This window comes from Perca fluviatilis, chromosome 14 (assembly GCF_010015445.1).
Source record: "Perca fluviatilis chromosome 14, GENO_Pfluv_1.0, whole genome shotgun sequence".
Taxonomy (NCBI): domain Eukaryota; kingdom Metazoa; phylum Chordata; class Actinopteri; order Perciformes; family Percidae; genus Perca; species Perca fluviatilis.
Genome location: NC_053125.1, coordinates 15,158,857 through 15,185,374, shown reverse-complemented (window position 1 = coordinate 15,185,374; position 26,518 = coordinate 15,158,857). Strand labels below are relative to the sequence as shown.

General features: G+C 39.4%; 1 protein-coding gene across 2 annotated transcripts in view; it reads right to left on the bottom strand.

Annotated features, from left to right (window-relative positions):
* Window positions 1-588: 588 nt before the first annotated feature.
* The window catches only part of LOC120572733 (zeta-sarcoglycan-like), a 48,403-nt gene continuing 22,473 nt past the window's right edge, over window positions 589-26,518 (bottom strand). For both annotated transcript variants that reach the window (XM_039822124.1, XM_039822125.1), the window contains 5 exons: window positions 21,470-21,557; window positions 20,144-20,266; window positions 19,481-19,553; window positions 2,155-2,278; window positions 589-1,389 (listed from right to left, as the gene is read on the bottom strand). In XM_039822124.1, the coding sequence (XP_039678058.1) occupies window positions 1,198-1,389; window positions 2,155-2,278; window positions 19,481-19,553; window positions 20,144-20,266; window positions 21,470-21,557 (600 nt within the window). In that variant the 3' untranslated portion in view covers window positions 589-1,197. The remainder of the gene's footprint in view (window positions 1,390-2,154; window positions 2,279-19,480; window positions 19,554-20,143; window positions 20,267-21,469; window positions 21,558-26,518) is intronic.

Sequence of the window (26,518 nt, the reverse complement as noted above, 5' to 3'; positions counted from 1 at the left end):
CTCGGAGGGAAGTGAGAGTTACTAGCAGGTAATAAAATGACATTTTCTTTCAAATTTAAAAAGTGGAGACCAAAACTTTAGAATTGAAAAACTTTTAATTATGTTTAAAAATAAGGTCAATTTAGTAGCGGTTCTAGAGCTTTCGATCATAACACATGATCCTCATCAATATTTATAGTAACTTCTTAGCCATGGTAATGATCATATGAACATTTTTTAAAGCTCTAGAACAGTTACTAAATAGAACATGTGGTAGGTCTCTAAACTGCGGTTTCTAAATTCAAGAATTTAGAATTCATTCAAAATGGAAGTGCTTTAAAGTGCTCAGACTACTGGGTAAACTATCTGCTGATGAAGATATCGGATATGCTCGAAAGCCTCGAAATGGACCTTCTTGTGATATTGTTTTCTCACCTACAGAACTTCTCTCATGTTGTAGTATCAACATCATCAAGAAAAGGTAGAATAATTACCTATAACGTGAGGAATCCTGTGAACCTTTACCTGAACATTCAAAACAGCGTGTGTATCTGTTTTTTTAACTGGTCTTAATCACAGTTAAACTTTAAGTACAATAGGTGCCACATAAAAACACAACATGTTTAATTTCAAATAACACAGCTGCTAACATTGTGAAAAAAACTAAAATATATATTGAGATTAGAGGGGGGAACATGACAGAATTGTGCTTACTTGTCTTTCTAACATCACAACTTTAAAAACCTTTAGCCATCTCTCTATGATTGCAAAGCCAAGTTCACTATTAGTTGCAATACAAGTTCTTTCAAAGCTAAAGGCACCTGTGTTTTACCTTTTCTCATCTATTCTTTCTGAATCTTGAAAACAGTCACTGCATGTCTGCAACAAACCTAAAGTAGAAAAATAAAGGGTGTGTCCTCTGACTAATATAAGGTAGTGGAAATGTTCCTGTTCGTATGTGATATTCCTAATTTCAGAGAGCTGCTCTGACTGCCATTCCTCAAACACTGTCAGGGGTCCTGACGTCCAACAGACCATCACGGGGACACAGCGGACTCAGATGCTTCTGTACTGATCTGAACTCAGATCAGAGTTCAAGATCCATCTCCGCTGAGGTGAGTTTCACTATCCGTCAAATGTACCAACAGAGGATTCTCAAACTCAACAGCTCCGGAGCAGATGTTAAAGGGGGCCTCCATCACCAACACTGCTACCAGGTCAGCTCCAGAGGCAGATGTTGCTCATGGCCTGGCAGGTGGAGCTGGTCTCTGCAGGAGAGAGGTAGATCTTGCCACTGGGGCAGACACACACCTCATACACAGCCTGCTCCTGGGAGGCCTGATTGGGTGACGCTGTGTAGACGCCCAGCGGGAGACTACCCAGCTGAATGGTGTTGGCATCTAAAAGTATCTGGGAGAAAAACATCAGAGACATGCTGGAAGTCATTCAAATAGCTAGAGGTGCGCTGAAGTGATGCATTACCAACTCAAAATGATAAAATCTGGTGAGTTAGGATAAGAAGTGAATAAAAATCTCAATCTCTCTATTAAATATTTTTTATTTGGAACACACAATTGCCAATTTTTTAGCCATGCTTATGACGTTAGTCAGTCCAGTTTGGTGCATACTTGAATGTCTTAACAACTACGGAATGGATTCTTGTTCAGACATGAAATCTCGTTCAGACATGCATGTCGCCTTTAGGATGAATTGTAATAACTTTGAGCGCTTGACCTTTTACCTAGCACAGGTTAAATATGATAATGCGTATTCTCATCAGCCTCAATTGAACTATTTGCTTATTGCTAATTAGCAAATGTTAGCATGCTAACACTAAACTAAGATGGTGAACATGGTAAATATTATACCTGCTAAACATCAGCCTGTTAGCATGCTGAAATTAGGATTTAATTGAAAGCAGCACTGTGTCCAAGTACAGCCTCACAGAGCTAGCATGGTTGTAAAGCCTTATTTGAATTACAGAATTTGTAAATTGTCCATTATTCCACAATTGCACACTTATTCCACATAGAACAGAACATATGTCCCATCTCACATAGACATAAAATACAAAATAAATTAAAATGTATAAAGAAATTACTAAAGAAGATACACATTAATAAGGGCACAAAAAAGGAACTTTTCACTCTGAGCATAACTTCTAATCTTCCTCACCTCTCCTTCTGTGGACTCCAGCTGTAGATCCTTTCGACCACTGACCTTTAGCGGCCCCTTGGGAGCGCTGACTTCCACCCCTCTGGGAGCCTCCATGGTCAGGGTCCGTGTTGGAGACTCAAGCCTGAAAAGAAAAAAATATGCTTGGAAATTTAGTGTATGAACCAACAATTATTTCTGTTTATACATAGGATGTTTGCAGTACTACAACTTTGCCTTTCAGTGTGATTTAATAGCAGAGGATACAAGATGTTTTCAAGGTTAAATTTAATGTTATTCAGCTCCTAGTTTAGGAATATCCCTGTGGAATTACTTGTTTGGGGAAGGATGATGGAATTCAAATTGTAGCATTTGTTTCATAACAGACCCAAGGCAGCAAGGAATTTAGAAATTGAGTCAAAATGTCTCATTTGAAAAAACAAACCAGCTTATTGATATTTCTAGTTAGACTCTTGCTGCACAAATATATTTTAGTTGGTAGTAATACCAACCACTTCTCCACCTGTGGAAAATTAAAGCTGCTGTTAATGTTTAAGTAGCTCTTCTCATTATTCTAATCCAGTATGGCTCCTCAACCGCCCATAACTGTATGAGCTGATTTTGACCTTAGGCAACACTGAGGGTAATGCAATTTGCATTTACTTCCTGTGGACTATTTGTTTACACAGTGAAAGTGCAAGAGTCAATCAATGTGGAATTTGTTTTCATAACTCATAACCGTTTTAAATTGATTTTCTTGCTCCATCTTCCCCAAATCTGTTTTCAATGAATTTTAAATGGAAGACTTTAAGGAGCCGCCTTGAAATCGTTTAAATCTCCATACCCTCTGAAAGTGACACACATTTCGGATTATGCGCTATTGGAATTTGGGGGCGGGGGGGAGCAGCAAATTAATTTAATCTGCATTTGAAAAGCCTCTTTGACTTTAAATCAGCTTTCAGTAGATACAGTTTGGAGAGGATCATTGAAATGTGCCTTTGACCTGGGACTGTTTGTGCCATAGACCTGTAGAAATAAAGATAGATGTCTGCTCTGTGGTTGTTTTACTATTCCACTGCTCATTTTTTTCTCTCTGTCCAACCTAAAAGCAGATATTTTTTGAATCAACTTATTGTTTTCAGAATGCATTTGAACATTTATTGTGGATAAGTGAGAAGAAATGAATTTTAATAAATAAACCGTAAATATAACTTTACAATTATTTAAAAAAAATCCTCAGTCCATCTCCCGTAGCAACATAACATACCATTTTTTCTCCCGAACCCCAGCCGTTCATTAGCGAATCACAAGAATCTGTGTCCGAGTGCTCCATAAGCTGGTATGTTTCAATAATTATTTCTCAAGCATCCACTGATTATCCATGGCTTGGATAGACAAGTCATTTAAAAACCCATTTAAAACACTTTGCACTGAGCTGTGCAGTAAGAACTTCGTGATATGTGATGCGTGTGTGATATTTTCACTCCATTCAAAGCAATTCTGTCATCACTCGCTGCACGCACACATGCACGCACGCACACAGAGCTCGGGCAATCCTGCCAGAAGACAAAGTGCTCAATTTTCAATTAAAATGTTCCCACTTGTAGGTTTTAAATATGAAGCCACTCCTCCCAGTCATAATAATACTCACATTCCACGAGTCTCAGGCCAAGGAGGGGGAGTTGCAGCCATATTCGACTCAAGCCTGTTAATTAATCCTAAACCTAAACTAAATTATAACTCGTTTGAAAGCCTTGTTCTTAATCTTCAACACCCAACGTGGAAAACGGTACAGCCAATTATATTTGTTGTTGTTTACCGCCCACCATGTCCGTATTCTGAATTTTTATCTGAATTCTCTGAGTTCTTATCAACCATAGTCCTTCAATCAGACAAAGTACTTATTGTAGGTGATTTTAATATCCATGTGGACGATGACAGCAATAACCTTAGTACTGCTTTCAATTCACTACTAGATTCAATTGGTTTCAGTCAGAATGTGCATGAGGCCACGCACCGTTTTAACCACACCCTCGACCTTGTGCTAGAATATGGAATCAAAATTGAAGATTTAATAGTATTTCCGCAGAATCCTTTATTATCAGATAATTTTTTAATGACTTTCGAATTTCTATTACCAGACCATAAGAAATTAAATAAAAGTTTCAACACTAGATGCCTATCTGTGCTATAACTAAATTTAAGGAAGATATTCCAACAGCACTTAACTCAATGTCGTGCCTTAATATAACAGAGGACCTTTATGTTAACTTTAGTCCCTCACAAATTGACAACTTCGTAGACGCTGCTACAGCCTGCCTACGGATAACTTTAGACTCGTTCGCTCCTCTCAAAAAGAAGATGAAGAAGCAAAAGGAAATTAGCACCTTGGTATAACTCCCAAACTCGCAAATTAAAACAAATCTCATGAAAACTTGAAAGTAAATGGCGTTCCACTAAACTGGAAGAATCTCGTGTGGATTGGCAAGATAGTCTGAAAACCTATAGGAAGGCCCTCAGAATTGCCAGATCAGACTATTACTCAACACTAATAGAAGAAAATAAGAACAACCCAAGGTTTCTTTTCAGTACTGTAGCCAGGCTGACAGATAGCCACAGCTCTACTGAGCCATCTATTCCTGTAGCTCTGAGTAGGGACGACTTCATGACCTTCTTTAACCTTGTGTGGTCCTTCGGGTCCCCGTGACCCGAAGGACAAAACAAAGGTTAATGCAGCACCTTGGTGCTCGTTTGTACAGCATTTTGGTCAGCTTAAACAGTGTTTAAATGTGCTAGGAAACAAACTTTACTTACTTACTTTACAAGAGACAGGGTTTAGAGAGCAATTCTCAACAAAATAAACGGAAGTACATCATCCTTGTGTGGTCCTTCGGGTCCCGGTGACCCAAAGGACCACACAAGGGTTAATGATAAAATTATAACAATTAGAGATAATATTCATCATCTTTCGCCCTCAACTTCTAACCGCTCACCATTGGGCGCAGGAGGACTGGAGAGAACGATAAGACCTGATACATACTTAAGCTGCTTTTATCCTATGGACTTTCAACAATTAATGTTAAAGGTCTCTTCAGCCAAGCTAACTACCTGTCTCTTAGACCCTATTCCAACGAGGCTACTTAAAGAAGCACTACCTGTGGTCAACACCACAATATTAAACACGATCAATTTGTCTTTATTAACAGGTCATGTACCGCTGTCATTTAAAATAGCTGTGATAAAACCTATTCTGAAAAAACCTACCCTCGATCCTGAAGTCTTAGCCAACTATAGACCTATATCTAACCTTCCCTTTCTCCCCAAAATCCTTGAGAAGGTAGTCGCTAACCAACTATGTGACTTTCTACATAGGAACAATCTATTTGAAGACTTTCAGTCAGGATTTAGAATGCATCATAGCACAGAGATGGCACTGGTGAAAATTACTAACAACTAGTGATGGGTCGTTCGCGAATGAGTCGGCTCTAAGAGCCGGCTCTTGTAGGTGAACGACGGGAGCTGGCTCGCATATCCGAAGAGCCGACTCTATTTTTAAAAATATAGCCTATAGAAATTAAATTATTATGTAATAATGAAATAATGAGTGAATTTTATTTTATTTAAAATAATTGACTAATTCAAAGAACAAAAAAATAATTATATAGGCACACATTAGTTTCGACTGTCTGATCAGCCTCACATTCTGTTCCTGTCATCATACACAAGGTGTCAACCAATTATACGGCATGAGGGAGGGGCCGAGCCATCACACACACACACACACACACACACAGTCAAACTCTGAGGAGAGGACAGAGGAGAGGAAAAACAGCTCTGAAAACAAAACAAAAGCAGGAAAATGAGTCGGAAGCACAGCAGCATTTGGAATCATCTTAATGATGTAGACAATGTCAAAGCACAGTGTAGAATTTGCCAAAACAAAATCTCATATAAAGCCGGTTCTACGCACAACCTACACCGGCATATGCGAACTGTGCACCCAACTGTGAAGATAGCGGAGCTTCGAGAAACTAGCGGTCCCGCTAGTGACGGTGGTGGAGCGACTGGAGCCAGCACCTCACGTGGAGATGTATCCACTCAGTCAAGTAGGCCTAATCCGCGACCAACAGCAACGCAGTCTTCATTTCATTTCATTTAATAATTTAATTAGAATTGTTTTTCACACCTATCATAGTCAAAACATAATTTTTTTTAAAGAGCCGTTTGTGAGCCAAAAGAGCCGGCTCTTTTCAGTGAGCTGAGTCAAACGAGCCGGCTCACGAAAAAGAGCCGGAATGCCCATCACTACTAACAACCTTCTAACTGCTGCTGACAAAGCACTTGTCTCCATACTTGTTTTATTAGATCTTAGTGCTGCATTCGACACTATTGACCATATCATCCTGTTACAGAGACTGGAACACTAAGTTGTCATTAAAGGAATCACACTAAGCTGGTTTAAGTCCTATTTCTCTGAGCGATCCCAATTTGTTAACATTAACGATAAACCCTCCAAGTACGCCAAAGTTAGCCATGGCGTTCCTCAAGGCTCAGTGCTTGGACCAATTCTATTTTCCTTATATATGCTTCCTCTAGGTAATATAATATATATATATATTTCCTATTATTATATAGGAAACACTCAATTAACTTTCACTGTTACGCAGACGACACCCAATTATATCTGTCAATTAAGCCAGACGAAAGTGGTCAGTTAGCTAAACTTCAAGCGTGTATTAAAGATATAAAATCCTGGATGATCCACAATTTCCTGATGTTAAACTCAAACAAAACTGAAGTTATTGTGATGGGACCAGAGCACCTCCGAACTTCATTATCTAAAGATATAGCTACTCTGGATGGTTTTGCCCTGGCCTCCAGCACTACTGTCAGAAATTTAGGAGTTATTTTTGATCAGGATTAGGGGTGGGCGATATATATCGTTTACGATAATACCGTCATTGTTGTGTTAACGATGTGCAAATTGACATTATCGAGTATTTAAATTACTTATAAAAAAACACTTCAAAACACGCATTGGAACCTATTGGAACGCTACACATTCACTCATGTCAACAAAGATGGCGGCGCACGATTGTGCAGCGGCTGCTAGCTCTCCTGTCGGTGTATATTTATACAAGTACAGCCACACTGAAATAATCAATACAGGACTATGATACAGCACAGCCATTACGAGGCTCATAACATCCCGGAGGACATAGCCAGACTGGCCGCTTTGTTGTTGGCGCTAGCACGCCGAGCTAGCTACCGGCAGGATAAGCAAATAATTTCAGAGGCGGAGCGGAGGACAGCATTTTTGTGCACAATGAATGGAGTACCGACTGCAGGATCGTTGTCCAGCACGTCTCACCTGACCTGGAGCCCTGTCGGTAATATACAGGCCATTTTATTTACTACGAAAACCGCACACTGCCGTCTACGTAGCCCCTGATGCTAACGTTAGCACAAGTTTGGCTCACTGCTAACTAGTGATGCACCGAAATGAAAATTCTTGGCCGAAACCGAAAAAATTGGAAACCAAGACCAAAACCGAAACACCGAAAGAAATTAAGCCAATTATTAGTACCATTGCATTTATGGCTATGACTGTGTACTAACTTTACTAAAATCAAGGCATTGCAATTGTATAAATTAATATTAAAGTTTAATTAAAAAAATATCTAGCAGAAATATGGCTACAATTTGATAGTCACATACAATATATAGTAGCCTAAGAACAGAATAGCTTACCTATTGTTATTATTATTATTATTATTATTATTATTATTTGAGGCACTTTCTTGCAGGATTTCACTGAACATATCAGACAACGAGGGTGCATGCCCCTCATCTGGTGCAGAGAGACGAGTCTTTTTTTTTCTGCCTTCTGATCTCCTCCTGCGCTGGGCGCTGCTCCGTGCGCGCTCCGTCTCCGTCTCCACGCGGGTTTTCCGCATCCATCGCGGCCTGGATCATTTCTCGTGCGCCCTGCTTTATTTCCGCATTCAAGTAATGGTCTTTATAACGCGGATCAAGTACAGTCGCGATGAAGTGCAGAGGATTCGAATAGATATCACTGAAACGTGTGCTGACAGACTCTAAGGGCTAGATTTATCAAGCCGTTTGCGCCTGTTTCCAGGCGCTAATTGGTCGCAAAGACGGACGTAACCGATGCGGGCTATTTACAAACAGGGCGCACTTGGGTAAAATCGCAGATTGTCTGCCACATGAGCGAGAAGAGACAAGTTGCGCTTTCAATATGTGCGCGTAGGAGGGTCGTGGGGAAATTGGAGTTCCACCCAAAAGGTGGAGAGGCATAAAGCGCGCGCTTAATTATATATTCCGTGGTATTTACAAAGACTGTCAGTAAGAGCGCCTCTATTCTGCGGGGGAAATTCTCCGCCTCTTTAAACCAGCCGCAATCGAAGTTTCCTCGTAGACCTTTATGCCACTGGTGAAATGGTAACAGCAATTTGAGCAAGACGAAGACATAGACGAGGCTGAAAATATTTTTAACAGAAGAATCACACTTTGTCAGTGAACACAACAGAATTTAGCGTTACAGATCAAGCAGACATGCAATATTAGAGTTACTGGAAGAAATCAAAGATGAAATTGAATCTCCCACTCAGCGTTCACATCCCATTCCACCAGTTGTTAAACTCCTCGCTACATTACAAATATTGGCATCAGGATCATTTCAAACAGTCATAGCATCAGCAGTGGGAATATCGCAGTCTGCACTCAGCCATATCATAGCACCAGTACCGCTTTGCTACAGCGCAATTTACGGTATAGTGGGCGGAGAAAGACGCTGATTGCCTGATGGGTGTCAGGGTTGATAAATACTACGCAAACTGTGGAAGCATAGCGTGCGCTATTACCGAACTCGCATAAACGGACGCAGCGCAAACTGCGCTAGTGTTAGTAAATCTAGCCCAGAGAGCGTACTTTTCATTGTTTTCACTCCGTGGTCCGTCTCAACCTCTTTGCTTAGGAGACGCTTTGCAGGTGGATCGGGTACTGACACACGTGCAGGTCGCGGTTTCTGTTTGCGTCATCACAACATTTTCGGCCGTATTGTTTCGGTGATAACAGTATTTCGGCCGAAAACTGTTATCGGTGCAAAATATTCGGTGCATCCCTACTGCTAACCATAGTGAACAAACTGCAGCGCGATCACCTGGGAGGGGACTTTTACAAGGCGTCCTTAAAGTCTGTACTCCCCAGCTTTTTTCCAGCATGTAGATTGTGCTACTAGAGGGAAGAACACACTAGACCACGTATACTCTAACATCAAGAAAGCACACAGAACTGCTCCTCTCCCTCACCTGGGCCACTCAGATCACATAAACTAATCCTGATCCCAGCATAAATCCCAGTCAGAAGGACTATACAGCCAAGTAGAAGGACTATCAGAACCTGGCCTGACACTGCCCTGTCTCATCTCCAGGACTGCTTCCAATAAGGACAAGGTTGTGTGCAATATGTTACAGAACAGAGCCCTTTGTTTATTGTTATGATTTCATCTTGCTTGTATGCTGCACAATTTACATTACAGCAGAGGTGAACAACTGAATGTGTACTCAGAGTTCAATGTTCCTATACTAGTTTAATTAGTATTAGTATAGTATTAGTATTTTGTCTTTGAATTGTTTTTACTTGATTACTTAAATTTAAAGAATTATTTTAAAGAAAATAAATAAGAACTGTTTTCATTCAACATTGTGCCCATTATCATCATCAGTGATCAAGTAACTGACTTTTAAAAACACATTTTTAAAGGATATCGTCTAATTATCGTTATCGTCAAAATCTGAAAAAATAGAGATATAATTTTTATATATATAAATAATATCGCCCACCCCTAATCAGGATATATCCTTCAATGCCCACTTAAAACAAACCTCAAGAACAGCCTTTTTCCATCTTCGTAACATTGCCAAAATTAGGAATATCCTGTCTCAAAACGATGCTGAAAAACTAGTCCATGCATTCGTTACTTCTGGACTAGACTACTGCAATTCCTTACTATCAGGTTGCTCAAATAAGTCCATTAAGACTCTCCAGCTGATCCAGAATGCTGCAGCGCGTGTTCTGACGAGAATTAAGAGAAGAGATCATATTTCCCCTGTATTGACTTCTCTGCACTGGCTTCCTGTGAAATCTAGGATCGAATTTAAAATCCTCCTCCTGACCGACAAAGCTCTAAATGGTCAAGCACCATCATACAGTGCCTTGCGAAAGTATTCGGCCCCCTTGAACTTTTCGACCTTTTGCCACATTTCAGGCCTCAAACATAAAGATATAAAACTGTAATTTTTTGTGAAGAATCAACAACAAGTGGGACACAATCATGAAGTGGAACGAAATTTATTGGATATTTCAAACCTTTTAAACAAATAAAAAACTGAAATATTGGGCGTGCAAAATTATTCAGCCCCCTTAAGTTAATACTTTGTAGCGCCACCTTTTGCTGCGATTACAGCTGTAAGTCGCTTGGGGTATGTCTCTATCAGTTTTGCACATCGAGAGACTGACATTTTTGCCCATTCCTCCTTACAAAACAGCTCGAGCTCAGTGAGGTTGGATGGAGAGCGTTTGTGAACAGCAGTTTTCAGTTCTTTCCACAGATTCTCGATTGGATTCAGGTCTGGACTTTGACTTGGCCATTCTAACACCTGGATATGTTTATTTGTGAACCATTCCATTGTAGATTTTGCTTTATGTTTTGGATCATTGTCTTGTTGGAAGACAAATCTCCGTCCCAGTCTCAGGTCTTTTGCAGACTCCATCAGGTTTTCTTCCAGAATGGTCCTGTATTTGGCTCCATCCATCTTCCCATCAATTTTAACCATCTTCCCTTTCCCTGCTGAAGAAAAGCAGGCCCAAACCATGATGCTGCCACCACCATGTTTGACAGTGGGGATGGTGTGTTCAGGGTGATGAGCTGTGTTGCACTACGCCAAACAAACGTTTTGCATTGTTGCCAAAAAGTTCGATTTTGGTTTCATCTGACCACAGCACCTTCTTCCACATGTTTGGTGTGTCTCCCAGGTGGCTTTTGGCAAACTTTAAACAACACTTTTTATGGATATCTTTAAGAAATGGCTTTCTTCTTGCCACTCTTCCATAAAGGCCAGATTTGTGCAGTATACGACTGATTGTTGTCCTATGGACAGAGTCTCCCACCTCAGCTGTAGATCTCTGCAGTTCATCCAGAGTGATCATGGGCCTCTTGGCTGCATCTCTGATCAGTCTTCTCATTGTATGAGCTGAAAGTTTAGAGGGACGGCCGGGTCTTCGTAGATTTGTAGTGGTCTGATACTCCTTCCATTTCAATATTATCGCTTCACAGTGCTCCTTGGGATGTTTAAAGCTTGGGAAATCTTTTTGTATCCAAATCCGGCTTTAATCTTCTCCCACAACAGTATCTCGGACCTGCCTGGTGTGTTCCTTGTTCTTCATGATGCTCTCTGCGCTTTACACGGACCTCTGAGACTATCACAGAGCAGGTGCATTTATACGGAGACTTGATTACACACAGCTGGATTCTATTTATCATCATTAGTCATTTAGGTCAACATTGGATCATTCAGAGATCCTCACTGCTCCTGGAGAGAGTTTGCTGCACTGAAAGTAAAGGGGCTGAATAATTTTGCACGCCACTTTTTCAGTTTTTATTTGTTAAAAAAGTTTGAAATAGCCAATGAATTTCGTTCCACTTCATAATTGGGACCCACTTGTTGTTGATTCTTCACAAAAAATTACAGTTTTATATCTTTATGTTTGAGGCCTGAAATGTGGCAAAAGGTCGAAACGTTCAAGGGGGCCGAATACTTTCGCAAGGCACTGTACCTAGAAGAGCTCTTAGCACCTTATTGTCCTAGTAGAGCACTACGCTCCCAGAATGCAGAGCTACTTGTGGTTCCTAGAGTCTCTAAAAGTAGACTGGGGGCCAGAGCCTTCAGCTATCAGGCTTCGCTCCTGTGGAACCAGCTCCCAATTTGGGTTCGAGGGGCAGACACCGTCACCACATTTAAGAGTAAACTGAAAACCCTCCTCTTTGATAAAGCTTATAGTTAAGGAGTGAGGAGTTGCAGCGTCCGCCTAACCGGCCCATCTGCTCCTCTTCGTAGTCATCAGTTTTATTTATCATATAATCAATAATATAGTGAGAGTAGAGGGAGGCAGGCCAGTACAGCCCGATCCGGTTGGGGAGAGTTCTAGCCCGACCAGGCACCTCTCTTTAACCCGCCTCTCTTAGTTATGCTATTATAATTCTAGACTGCCGGGGAAGTTCCTTCCTTCCTATGACACACTAAGCTGCTCTCTCATCTCCGTTTTCACTTGTTTCCTTTTGTATGCATCCTGTCCCAGAAATGTTTGTTACAAACCTTATGCGTCATAGCTCTGCAATTCCCGGCCGCGTCCTGCTGCGTGCTGCGTCCGCCGCATCCACCCATGCTCTGCAGCGCCACGTTACATCCCGCAACGCCCTGCTGTGATGTTCATAAGCACAGAGTAGTCAGGATCCGGTATAGGAGACTGCACTACTCAGTATGACACGATATGCCCTGCTATGACATGAACTTCCACGATGACCTTCAAAGTCACTGTTCCATTATCTTTAATGTGAATATTATTGCCACTGTTCATCACATCCCCAACCGGCCCCGTCAGACACCGCCTACCAAGAGTCTGGGTCTGCCGAGGTTTCTTCCTAAAAGGGAGTTTTTCCTCGCCACTGTCGCAATAGCCACTGCTAATGCTTGCTCTTGAGGGAATTACTGTAATTGTTGGGGTTTTGGAATTTTTAGAGTGTGGTCTAGACCTACTCTATCTGTAAAGTGTCTCGAGATAACTCTTTTTATGATTTGATACTATAAATAAAATTGAATTGAATTAAGTCTGGTGACTGTGCTGGCCACTCCATGTTTTTAAGCTTACCATCTTGTTCTTCAAAATGTGGTAGCTGTTAAGTGTTATCCATTAAGACATTGAAATTAACTAAGAGGCTTTGAGATTAATAAATTAAGCTATATTCAGTTTGTGTGCAGACACTTTCAGATCATTAGACTGGTCAGGCTATCAGTTAAAGAAAGCTCCATCCTCATCAGTAACAAGGAGCGCTTTGTACTCAGAATATATCAGGGCTTCTGGCTCCATCCAGAAAACTCTAAAAGCCCTTACTACAGATAACCTATAGCTATTTCAGTCATAACGGCTGTTTACGACAGAACAGCTTTTCTTACTGCGATCAGGATGACCTTTACATCCACAAAAAAGATCACTGTGTCGTGGAGCTATGGAAGAAAGAGCTGCACAGGACCAAATGTGCTGATGGCCATAGCTGAAGTCATAGTGGTTTAAATACTGCATTATCTACTCTGTTAGCTGGGAGATTCCAAAAGTGAAAGTCAAGTGTATTGACTCAAACCTTTGAAATTGTGATACAGATCAGGTGGTTTACCACCAATGATCTTACAGGCCACTTTACATAGGTTAATTGCATCACATAGTTAGAGATTTAACATAGCTCGAACAGTGTATAGCAAGGACAGATGTGGTTTATTTATACTGACAGATGGAGGAGTATGACTGTAAATAAGCCTTCCTCCCAAACCAAAACCAAATTATTTCCACTGTATCTGTATGTAATGTTCTGCTGTCCAAACATTTCTCACATGGCCAAATAAGACCATCACAATAAAAAAGTCAAAATTAGCAGAAAAAAAGAATACACTCCTGCTGCACTACATCTCAATCCAAACAAACTGTAGGTAGAAAAGTCTGACCAAGAAGAGTGATTCTGTTCTGCCTTTATCTTCCCAATGAACCTGTCACTCCTGTGTGGTGGACACAGCTACTGCAGACACTATCCTGAAAGCTGCTCGCATCATCTAGAGAGGGGTTCGCAGCTGGCCGCACTGCAAACAGATTTTTAAACCTGGAGTGGGGGAGAGCTCTAGTAGGAGAGACTTGTGGAGAAAACGAAATGAAAAGCTGTTTTCCTATACATTCTATTCCCTAATACACTTTATAAAATACTATATACACTCAAATTCAAATAGTATTGTTATAGTACCTTTGTTAGTGTATATAGTGTTATTATAGAACCTTTTATTTTTGTTTTTCATGCTTAATTTTTAGGACTGTCCTCAACTAAAGAAAATCTTAGTCGACTAACACTCTATTAGTTGATTTTATAATAATAATGCTCTCTGATGCTGGGCCTAAAATGTACCATGGGATGTCTGCACTGTAAGGAAGCAGAGAGCCTTCAAATCCTATCTGGTCTGCCTTTGCTTCATAATGTCAGACTTGTCCCAGTACAGATTGTCATGTACTTTTTAAGCAGCAACTTGCAGAAAACTTTGTTTTTGACACGACTGAAACTTGAAGGCTTTTTGTGGCACTGATCAGATGTCCATCTACCAACTGTCCTCCATACACATCAATAGAATAGACAAAAGTCTCTCTGAATGTGACAAACTAGTTGACAGAAGTATCACAGGGAAATGTTCAGAAAAATATCCCAGGATTTATCACACAGCTTCCCTGCCTATTCAGATGTATTTGGGACAGAAGTGCATCAGGAATGAGAGCATCATCCTCCAGACAGAGACACAAAATGATCTCATTATGTAATTGACAGAAATATTTTCATATTTAGGCCTATAATTTCTGGTTGGAAGCTGCTACTATTATCAGACTGAGTGGGAAGCTAGCTGGGGAGTCAAAACATGAATTATCAGAGCCAAATTTCCTGCAATTGACTATCTTAATTTCTGTCCTCGTACTCAGCACCAGAGGGTATTTTGAGCGTAAAACCGAACTACAGAGGTCACTGTCAGGTGAAGGAGCTGATCAGAGCCTGACAAGAGCTGTGACTAAAAGGTAATGAAGCTGTGAGCTGAGAGTAGGACATGACAAACTGACAGATCTTTTCTGCAGGACTATATCCATTTTATAACTGCACTGCCCTTGCAGTTAACATCAAGGCCTCTATACTTGATAGCTCCTCAGCAAAAGTGCAATTATTCACAAGTCACTATACACAAACGGGTCTCCTACTTTTTTGGGAGTACAGTCAACAAAGAGGATGAACTGCGTAGTAAAGAAAACAAAGTGAGTCGCATCAAATCAAACTAATCAATTGTTAAGCTTCTGCACTGCTGCCTCTGCATTATAATAATAATAATAATAATACATTTATTTATTTTAAATAGCGCTTTAAAAAAAAGCTACTCAAAGGCACTTTACAAGGTCAACGAAAAAACACAAAAAAAAACAGTAACTGATCGGTAACAGGATCAGTTTATTAAAATATTTTATAACAATTATAAGATGCACACTGCACTAAAGCCAGTGGCGGATCTATAAAATTTGACATGGGGTGGCAAAGGGGTAGCGAGAGATCTTGGCAGGGTGGCAGGGGAAGACGGTACATGGGAACCCCCATATGTAAACGCACTGCTATGCCCTACTATGCCCCGCAACACCCTGCTACGCCCTGAACTGCTACAACTATTATTTCTAGTCATAGTTCCATCTTTATTGTTACTACCGTTCATCATACCAACTGTTATAATTATTATGAATCATAATTCTCTACATCTGTATTCGTCTCTGTGTCCCAACCGGCAGCAGCAGATGGCTGCCCACCAAGAGCCAAGAGAATAATGCAAAAGCATCACTTTACATCTTGTGTTTACCAGAGATGTGCTTATAAGTTTCTTGGAAATAAGTAATTTAACATTAAGAAATCTTAGTTGACTAAGACCAAATCAACTGATTAGTCAAATAATCAACTAAGAGGGGACAGCCCAATTAATTTGGTGTATAGTTAATGTCATAATGTATATGATATTCTAGTTTTTTTAAAGTTACTAATCTATACTATGCATCGGTTCTTGTGCTTATACTACTGTGACATCTGCATACATTTCCCCGCGAAGGATCAATTAAGTTATTCTTTTCTTATGTAGTGCATACGTTTTTACTAATTGTAAATAAAAACTCAGTCGACAGTTAACAGCACAGTAAGAACAAGAAAGTTTTACAATAATTTACATAACAGTACCTCAATAGTAATACTGTATGCTTATTGAACATCATGTATGCATCTACTAGAAGACAACCAGCAGAAATGACAAAATACATTACAAAGTCCAAAAACGAGAAAAGATTTTGCCATACACCAAAACTCTGCTTTAGACCCACTTTAAGAATTATTCTGAAATGAATGTGAACACAAATACAGAAGGCTAATGTCATTTTGTAACTCAAATTTATTTTTAGACCTTAATGCGTGTTTGTCCAGCACCTGACTGAATTATATTGCTGTGCAGAGGACTTCTGGTTTTCCCATTGTGTCTGTGAGTCCCTCTATCATTCAGTTGTTTAGTGCAAAAGGATCTAGTGGCAATATAAACCTGCACATCACCTTCAATTCACCCTAATCGATTGCAACTACAAGAAAAGACAGGATAAAATCCAGTACACTTTTTGACAATGAAGTGGACAAGGATACTTTAAAACATTTTGTAAATACATGCAAGTAAATGCCAATGGAATTATTATACACAGTATATTCAATTATTCAGAAGCAGCATGATGATGACAAATGAAGACAAACTTGAGTGTCAGCGTAGACAGATAAAGCGCTCAGGGAGAAGAACAGGTGCTTCAAAGAAAAGGAAGATCTCAGGTGGATTTCTTTGATTTTGTCTCTGCTCTGTTTTTCTCCCAGATTACTGTTGGCTTGCAGATAAATAAAACCCATCACAAAAGAGAAATATTTCTTTAAAGAAGAAAAGAAGGGCAACGTGGATGTGAGCCAAATGGCATCTTTATCAGACAGGTGGTGAGTGGGTTTGTGGTGGTGAGATGGGTAAAATATGGCTGGAAAATCCCAGAGCCACTTACATAAACAACGCAATAAAAGATGCACATTCCATTTTTAGCACACATGTTGGAGTTTTAGAAGAAACCTCCAGGTTTGCTTCACAATAAGCATAATCAGAGTCTTGAATCAGCTGTGCTGAGTGCAATATAGCAATGTGGAATAGAGAAAAAAATGCCAAAGAGTGGTAACATGGGTGTGTCAATGTCTAAGAATTTTTATTTTAGTAAAAGTAAGTCTTTTCAGTTACTGCCACCCTAATTATACAGCATGATGTCATCATATCAGGTGATGAATTAGATTTACACGTGTAATCAATCAACAGGCTATTCTGGCTCATAATTTAATGTCTGGCTTCATAATGAAAAAGTGCCTGCTTTGGTGACATTAAAAAAGGACCCAGTGCAGGGAGAATAGGTTGTCACAGATGGTGCTGATTTTCTGGTCCAAGATGGTGACTGGATATTTATTTCAAATCATATTAAATAGGAACATAGATGAATTTGCTGGCAGAGTTACTGTTTTGTGCTCTCCATATGGAAGTGAAAGCACTGGTCTAACTGGCAGTGAAAGCGTGATTGTTCAACTGTCATTGGTTTTCTTAATTGGTTTCTTACTATAAGTGATGGGGTCATGAAAGCACAACTTTCTGCCATATTTATTTTTTAAAGTTTAACTTTGATTATTGCTTATTTAGTCAAGAATATTGAATCTCATAGAGAAATACTTTGAACCAAGTTTTCAGGGACTTTAAACTGTAGCCTGCTTTACATTTTTAAAATGAGAAAAATTCTGAAAGTGAAAGTCTGAAAAGCCAGGAAACATAACTATGCAGTATGGTTTTGGTGACATAAATGTAAAAAGACATCTAAGCATCTGATTAAACTGAACAAAAAATTGCTGGATAAGAAGATTTGGGTGCGTACATATTTTAGCTTTTGGTAAAAAATTTTTTGCACGTAATCTAGATTCTGTTTTTGAAATCTAGATTACATATAACCTTTGTTTCAACAACATTTGAATGAGTGTATATCAATATGTGGCAGGTTCTACAGGATAGTCTGCATGCGTTTCTGTTAAAGCTGCACAAAAGCAGTTAAAAGGTAAATTCCTTTACAATAACAATAGTGAACAGGTTTACTGATGTGCCACTGCAGTAACATCGGCTTGTTTACTTTGCCCACAGGCCAATTAGTCTTTAAACAGACGCTAAGAATAAGAAGAAATAACAACAACAAAATGTTGTTAGGCTTGATTTCATGTAAATAACCCACATGATTCTGTTTTCTCCATTTAGCGTTTAATACGACTGTATGACTAAATATAAAAGGTTCTTTGACACTGTTTGAGAAAAACAAATTAAGTTTAAATAAAAGAACATTTATTTAAAGCCCTGACAGTACAGTTTATACATCTGCTTGTTTGGAAATATTTCAGTAATTTGCTAGTGAAGGAAGCCAGTCATATTAAAATAGCCCGAAGAAAGATTTTAAAAAATGCAGTATGTATTAAATTAAACCAAACAAACTTTGGCAATGCATAAATAACATCTTTTGAGCAAATGTGTATTTAAATAAAAGAAAATCTGAATCCTATTGAAGCAAACATCATGTTGACGCTTTTGTGTGTTAACTGTCTCCTGTCCAGTTTCCTCTCGTTAAGATTTTGACTACATTGCAGATGGTCACCCCTGAGCGGAGCCTGTGTGTGTGTGTGTGTGTGTGTGTGTGTGTGTGTGTGTGTGTGTGTGTGTGTGTGTGTGTGTGTGTGTGTGTGTGTGTGTGTGTGTGTGTGTGTGTGTGAATGCTGTGTCTTTGTGTGTGTGTGTGTGTGTGTGTGTGTGTGTGTGTTTAAAGTGAACCTCATCAGTATTCCTCTCACTCTGGAGGAATTAGATGCCAGAACACTGCTTTTTCTGCCAACTTTGATCCCAGCCCTCGTTCAGGACCAGTAAGGTGGACAACAAACCACACTCGTTATAGCTCGTTAATGGACCGACACAGGGCTCAGAGCCTCAGGCGGAGTGCAGTGGGGATCACATGCTCGGGAGTGTACGAGTCTAATATGCATCTCAACCTTACCAACTTTCTCTCCATGCTTTCCCGATGCTTTAATCAATTCCTGACTGCGATAGAGAATAACTAACAAATTAGCTCACCCCTCGGCTGTGAAATTAAAATAATGGTCAAATCTAGTTTTAAATTTGTGTGATAATGAGCAGACCAATAAATGCTTGAGTTTACAAGATTGTGCTTGAAAATAATTATCCTGGTGAATAATGGTTCCTGCCACGTTTTCCTTCTTTTTTGGTAAAGGCATTGACTTTGAAATGCCATGGAACATTTATCATCATTATTTAAACATTTTATTTAAACAGGATGTGAACATGTGACATTAAGCTTTAATGACTTTTTGTTAAGTCAATGAATATGAACTTACTTCAGTTCTTCAGAAGCTCTCGCCTGGATCAGGGGAGTTTCTACCGAATGTCCAAACACGGCGCCTTCCGAGCCTAGAAAAACACATACTTTTATAATTCATAAAATGACAGCCAAGGATGTGTTTACTAAGGCTTGGTATCGAACCTCAATGCTTGGCACGGACTGAAATGTGTCTATAGCACAGTATCAGAAATTGTCTTAGGGTGCTTTCACACCTAATTTGTTTGGTTCAAACAAACTGGAACATTTGGTTTAGTTTGTTTAATCTGGTGTAAAAGCTGTCAGTCAAACCCTGGTACGGACCAAAATACAGAGACTGAGACCCTTTTCCAACTTCCAAGCGGGCTCTGGTTTCCTTTGTAGAGTGAAAGCAAAAAGGACCAGCCACAGGATTTTGTGATAGTAGATATTTGACCAATTTTCGACAGGTTTTAATTCCTGCAAAGTTCTTGTACAGCTACGCATTTGACTTATGTTAAGTACAAATACATTTTGTATAAATTGATGGTTATAGAGCTCAAAGTTAAATAACAAAAACCAAAACTCAGGTATGGTAGAGGTACTAGTATGGAAAAACCCAGCCCTAATTTTTGTTCATTTCGGACAGATTTACATTTCTCAGACATCAGAAAATTATATATTGAGAGTAAAGCACAATTACCTGTGACCGTGAACTTTTCTGTTGTCATTATGACCTCCTCCTCATTTGCAGTGAACAGCAGTCTGCCTCCATCTTTACTTCGAACCTCCAGCCTCTGGCACTGGGCCTCCACGGCATCAGGTCCTGCAGAGAGAGCCACATCCATCAACACAAAACCAATACTTTAAAAACACTGTTGATTATACTTAAGTAAGGTGCTGGAAATAAAACTGTATGACTCGGACTTCAAACTATTGGTATTTGTTTAGCCCTACTGCATTGTTCAATATTTTATAAACACTTCTAGGACAAAATATATTTTATAACGGAAAAGCATTAAAGAACAGATTTCCACCTAAAAAGTTTTATAATCTGCAATGCTAACAATAATGTTCTTTTTGTAAATGGCTCTGTCGAATAAAGGTTGCCTCATGGCTTTGCAAATCAGCTTTGGGAAACTATGTTTGGGCATGTAACACTATTAGCAAACTGAAATACTGTGTAGAGTGCTTGCTCTGCAAATGAAAGGCGCCTAACAAAGCTGGATCAGCCATGCTTTTACAATGGATGGAGACAAATCAGTAATCTGTTCCGCTGGTGAGGAATATCAAATCCTGTACTCCAGACTTTGGTGTTTTTCCAGATGTGCATACAGAATCTTTTAATGTTTGCCTTTCTCACTCTCTCCTCTCTTCTCTTCCATTAATCCATGGGCTGCGACGGCTGGGGAATTTAATTATTCTCGCCAAGTTTCATCTCATTTCAGACAAAATGCACTTTCTACAAAAGCCGGCACTAATTTTCTGAGGAAGGTCAAGCGTGACCAAAAAGTGTCATATCACCAGTCTTGTCAAATCAGCATCAACTCTAAACTTATGTTGGCTAAGTCAATAGCTATTAATGTTAATAAGCAGGTCATTTGCTTTCCAGTGGTCATTAATCATGTTAATGACTTTGGTAATTTGGACTGACTGATGGTTGAACTTGATAATAAGAAGAATCCATTGCCCTTTCAATAAGTGCATCAAAGATTAGTGTCTGGAAGAATACTACAGAGGATCTTTCTAAAAGGCACAGAGACGATTAAAGAGAATTTAAAGATGAATTGTTAAACTAATCTTGATCAAAGTCATTAATAAAATAAGAGTGATCAGGCAATTTACAGTGAGGGCTGCATTAATCTAAGATCACTTTTTAATAAGTTGTACATTGAGAGATAAATAAAGGCTGAACCTAAGTGTAAATGAACACCTAACCAAGATAATTACGTGATTCTTTCAATATTGGAGGGCACAAAGGCAAAAAAGAACAAATGAAGTGCTACAGTAGTCAGAACTGGACACTCACCCAGTGTGAGCTGACCGGTCAGCTGGCCTTGGTTGTTTCTGGCATTCAGAGTTACATTCTTTTCTGACCCCAAGACCAACAAGCTGTCCTAGGGGAAGCGTGAATGGGGAAGGAGAGAGAGACCGAGAGAGGGAATAAGAGAAAAGAGAAAAGTAGTATGTTATATTAGGATCTTAAATATTACATTGGGATCCCTTTAGCATGAGGGACAAGTCCAACAGGACAGACAGGTTGTAGACAAGCCAACAGTTAAACCAGATATCTATCGAGGTAGTTTTTTTTAGTAGTTGCGTTCATACAACGACATACAAGAATTATCCTTTAAATCCCCATCCTCAGTAGCTATTAGAGAAAGTCACTGCTGTGTGAGTGTAACTGCATCAATACAAGGCAGGTTGTAATGTAATTTTTTTTTCCACTGCAGACATAGTGGCCCAATCCCAATGTCCCCCCTAAGGCCTTAAGCCCTGAACCCTCACAGACTTAAAGCGTAACTCTCGCCAAAATGCAACCTAGGGTCTTTTTGTCAATGTACCCGAGTCAAACTTTCGTTTAAAAGCATAACTAGGACGGAAGCGCAACTTTTAAGATTGAGCATATATAATGGCCTTCTGAATGGGAGTGCTAGTGGTACTACTATGATTGCATAAAAATCGCTATTTTTAAAACAATAAGAAGGCTAGACACAACATGAAACTTTGCTCCAAGTATCACCAGGGGCTCTACACATGAACTCGAGCATTAAGAACATTGTTTGTGTACACAGACACTTTTTGACTGGCAAGATGGTGGCGAGCGGAAAAAACAACTGCTAAAGTGAGTTGTTCAAAACCTCTTTTTAGTAAACTATGTGTACACAAACAATGTTCTCAAAGCTCAAGTTGCTCAGTAACTGTGAAAATGAAGCTACTGAAAGTATTGCTTCTTGATCTTGATCTTAGGTTGCACTTGAGAGGTACATCTGCTTGACCTAACATTACATTGTGTTCTTGCTTTCTTGTAGAGTGTGCGAGTAAGTATAAAGGCCGTTTTATGGTCGTGCGTTGAATCGACGGTGTACCCCCACAGATCCCTCTGCGTCTACGCCAGACCCTACGCAGTAGCCTGACGTGTAACTACACGTCACAGTGACGCACGTCGCTCGGCCGTGGCTTGGTAGCTTTGCATTCCACCACCGACTCATTTCCTGGTTCTCCTTCTCCATAAACATTAAATCAAGGAGAGGGTTAACTTTTCCTGCTATAGATTTCCCACCTTGGTCAGAAAACACAGGGGAGACTATTTGTTTCTCTCACTATGGCTCTATCACCCATTCCCCCACAACACCCACACGCACGCACACACCAGCGCACAAGTATAAACATCAGGCCACTTGCGTAGGCTACGGCAAAAGCTCTGCGTGGAGCCTCCGCAGAACCATAAAACAAGCTGGAAGTGATGGCGGGCGGTCTAACTTAATTGTGTAATAATTATTACGATGATGTTCACACCAGAAAGTGAAAATTCAGTGGAAATTCATTTGCACATTCTTGTGACATAGTGACAACTCGCACTCTTGGCTGCAAAACCCGACAGTATGTTACAGCTTTTCTCAGTCGCTTTGGCGCATTTCTAGAATGATTCTTAATATTTCCAAACCAGTAAGTCTTTCTCAAAACAATAATAAAAAGTTACCCTGTAACTTCAAAATATTAGTCCATTCCTCAAAAGTAAATCTTTATGTCAAAGAACATCACGTCAGTGCCATCAGAATATAGAGTTATTGTGTCACTGTTCACAAAGAAGAGCCTTAGTTTTGTCATAAAGCTTAGTCGTGTTGTCAATATAAAATTGTACTCTTTAGGTATTTTCTGATGTACACTATGGCTATATTTCTTATGACGATTGAAAATACACAAGGCTGCACTTTTTCTGTATGGAATTCATACATTTCAAAAGTACACTCTTTTATTTGATATTAGGATTGCAAGAGATTGGACAGGTGTCACATTTATTCTTTTATTTTAGGTTTTTCAACAAATTAAAGTGTCAGAAAGAAAAACACAAAACCATTTTATAGCAAAAAGAAAAAAATTACTAAGTCAACATAGAAAAGATTACCACAGGAAACACTTCTTTCTGTACAATCACAATGGTATAGGGTCCTGGTGTTCCAGTCTGTCGGGCTAACACAATCCCCTTCATTAGTGGAAGTCAAGATTTACCTGAGAGCAATTACTGTAATCAATTCTGGACAAATTCACAACAACAATCTGTAAGAACAATTGGAATGTACTGGATGGAAAACTTGCTTTACCGATTTTGACAATGAGTTCAATCAACCATTTTGCTTTTGAAGACATAGTTAATGAACTTATGCCTATAGATGTTTTGGGGGGATAAGACAATTCAACAGACATCCAGTATATTATATTATGAGCAACATTACATAAGCAATTGAACATGTAAAAAACAGCAGACAATTTTACATTATCAATTGCATGCATGTACAAAAGCAATTGCAATTTGACCAAAACAATGATAAATTGCTTTTATCTTGTGCACAAGTGACTAGATAATGTGAAGGTTGAACAAGCAATTTTAAGCATGTCAATTGTGATCTGAGAAATGTACCAAAGCAAGTGAGAAAAACTGTAAAGCAACAATTGTGGGCAGCCGTAACAAGCTGTTAACACAACACTGACTAACTCTTACTTTTTAAAGTTGATATGAAAAACTTATAAATAATTGCCTATTAACACATCCAGCATATACAGTGCAACATTAGCATTCATTTGGAGTTGTGTCTCTGGCCACCTGATGAAAGTAAGTCAAATATTCCCTCTCCTTTTTGCTCAGTTTTGGGTCATATAACTTCATAGCTGGTAATTGCTCATCTATGTTCACCACACTGTCTGTCTGGTATTTTGTGCTGGAATGGTAGCGTACATAGTATCAGAGCTTTTTTTATTGAAAACAGCTGCCAGCTGCATACAAAAGAGACGCTGACAAAAGCGGTAAGAGTGAAACGAACAGTTAAGTTCTGAGGGGCACAGCAGAGTCATTTGACCCATTGTTAATGTACATTTTTATATTATGAGAGCTAATTATGAATTATAAGTGCAGCTTTAACACAGTTCATTGAAGAGAATGTACTGCAAACCATGCTGCATCTCATTTGTGGCAATAGCTTCCTCCATTTTGGGCTCTTTTTTTCCCTCCATGGCCAGCACTGTCAAGAGACAATTTGCATTTGTCAGAGTGCAGTGACATTGACCTCTGCAGGAAAGCAACAAACAATTTTGCTTTGCCTCCACAAGCAAATCCACTGATGGCTCAAAGCGTGGATGATTTGAACTCCCAACCCCATTATATCTCCTAATGTTCAGTTATTGCCAAATAGTTTCTTTCTGTTGTATTATTTGTACATAACAGTGACATTTGTTAGCATTTAACTATAGTTTCACATTTTAAATAATAGTTATGCCATGATGCAGTCCAATAGGTTTGATTAACTTCATGCTCTCCCAAAAGATGCGTCAAATTATTGCAGATTATTTTAAGTTTGTGTGGTGTGTAACTTTGGAAAGGGCATTCTGTTCATTTTCATTCCCTGCTTGCTCCTTCCCAATATAAATGCACATCATGAACAGAAGTTCTCCAGGAAGCACAGCATCATGAAGAAATTTGAGTTCTTGATTTGAAGCATCCTTTCAAAGAGTTTCTACTGGAGGTCTTAAACTGTTTCCTGAGGGGCCATGGCTGAGAAGCTGTTGCTCTGAACACTTCTTTGGGATCACATAAAAGGCTTTTTAGTTACTGCGCTTGTTGAGGAAGGTCAAGTGCAGATCAGAGTGAATGCACATAAATGGAGCCTGTTGTTGTAGGTGCAGTGGGCCCCGTCAGACTGAAAAATTACCATGGCTGCTGTACGGCAAAGGATGCTTCCCTGCATACAATGAATAACATCACAGCTAAAAGCAAGAGCATGGCTTCGTTGAAATGGTTTCAAACAAGGCAACCTCATATGATGGTACTACCTTCCTGTGAGCGAGTGAGTGTAAAATAAAATACAGACCTTTAAAGCATAGATAAAGAGCACTGCTCAGGATTTAAATGTAATCCTAACCAAATATTTGCATAAATACGTTAGAATTTTAATTATTTTTGATTGTTGTGCTAGAAGCTAATTTGCATTCTGAGCTGAAGTAAATATAATGAAAACGAATTTGTCACAAGTTGAAAAGACACGCTTATTATGTCTTCATTTTCCTCATCCAAATATCAAATATTGCAGGCAAGCTCTTCCATGCAGGGTAGAGGCTGTGGTGGAACATGTTTGCAGGCATACTTAATATTTTCCATATTAAAAAGGCCCTTGTATAATTCAATGTAATACTGTTAGCAAAAACTAAATTGGTTCTAGCAAGCTTGGTTTGAAGGATGTTCAAATCTCTGAGGCACTGCTGCTGTTGCAGTTTGCTCCAAAAAGCTATTGATTTTAAACTGGGAGTTAAACATGAGGATGACTTTAGCCCTCATCTGCAGACTTGAATTCAGAACTGGTGCTTACAATCATCTTTGTCACGCATCTCCAATGCAAGTAGGGAAGACTTGGTGAGGGAGAAGTTTCACTCCAATAAAGATACACCTGCATCTGATGCTATTTATAGATCAGTCAGGGTCCCCAGAGACGATAAGGAGTCTGACAGTCTGAACAGTAGAGATTTGATTTGCTGTATCTGGGCACTGTATTGCCTCGTACCATAATGTTTCTCAGACTGTGGAGGAGAGTTTAATTCAAAGCAAAGATGCAATTTCAGAGTTTATCTTGATTTTAATTTGAAATAATGGTGCAAAACTTGAGAATAAGAGGAATACAATTGTTGGCTCCATTATGATTTGCATTAATTTTATACTAAAAGGAAGGCATTTATTTATTAATTTTTTATATAGCAACAGATTGTAACTGCTCATATGTCAGACATTTGTCAAATTTGACCTCTGCAGTGCCGTCACTAATGGGGAAAAAGTCAGCAACGTTACAAGAAGCCCTAGCTGGAGAGAGTC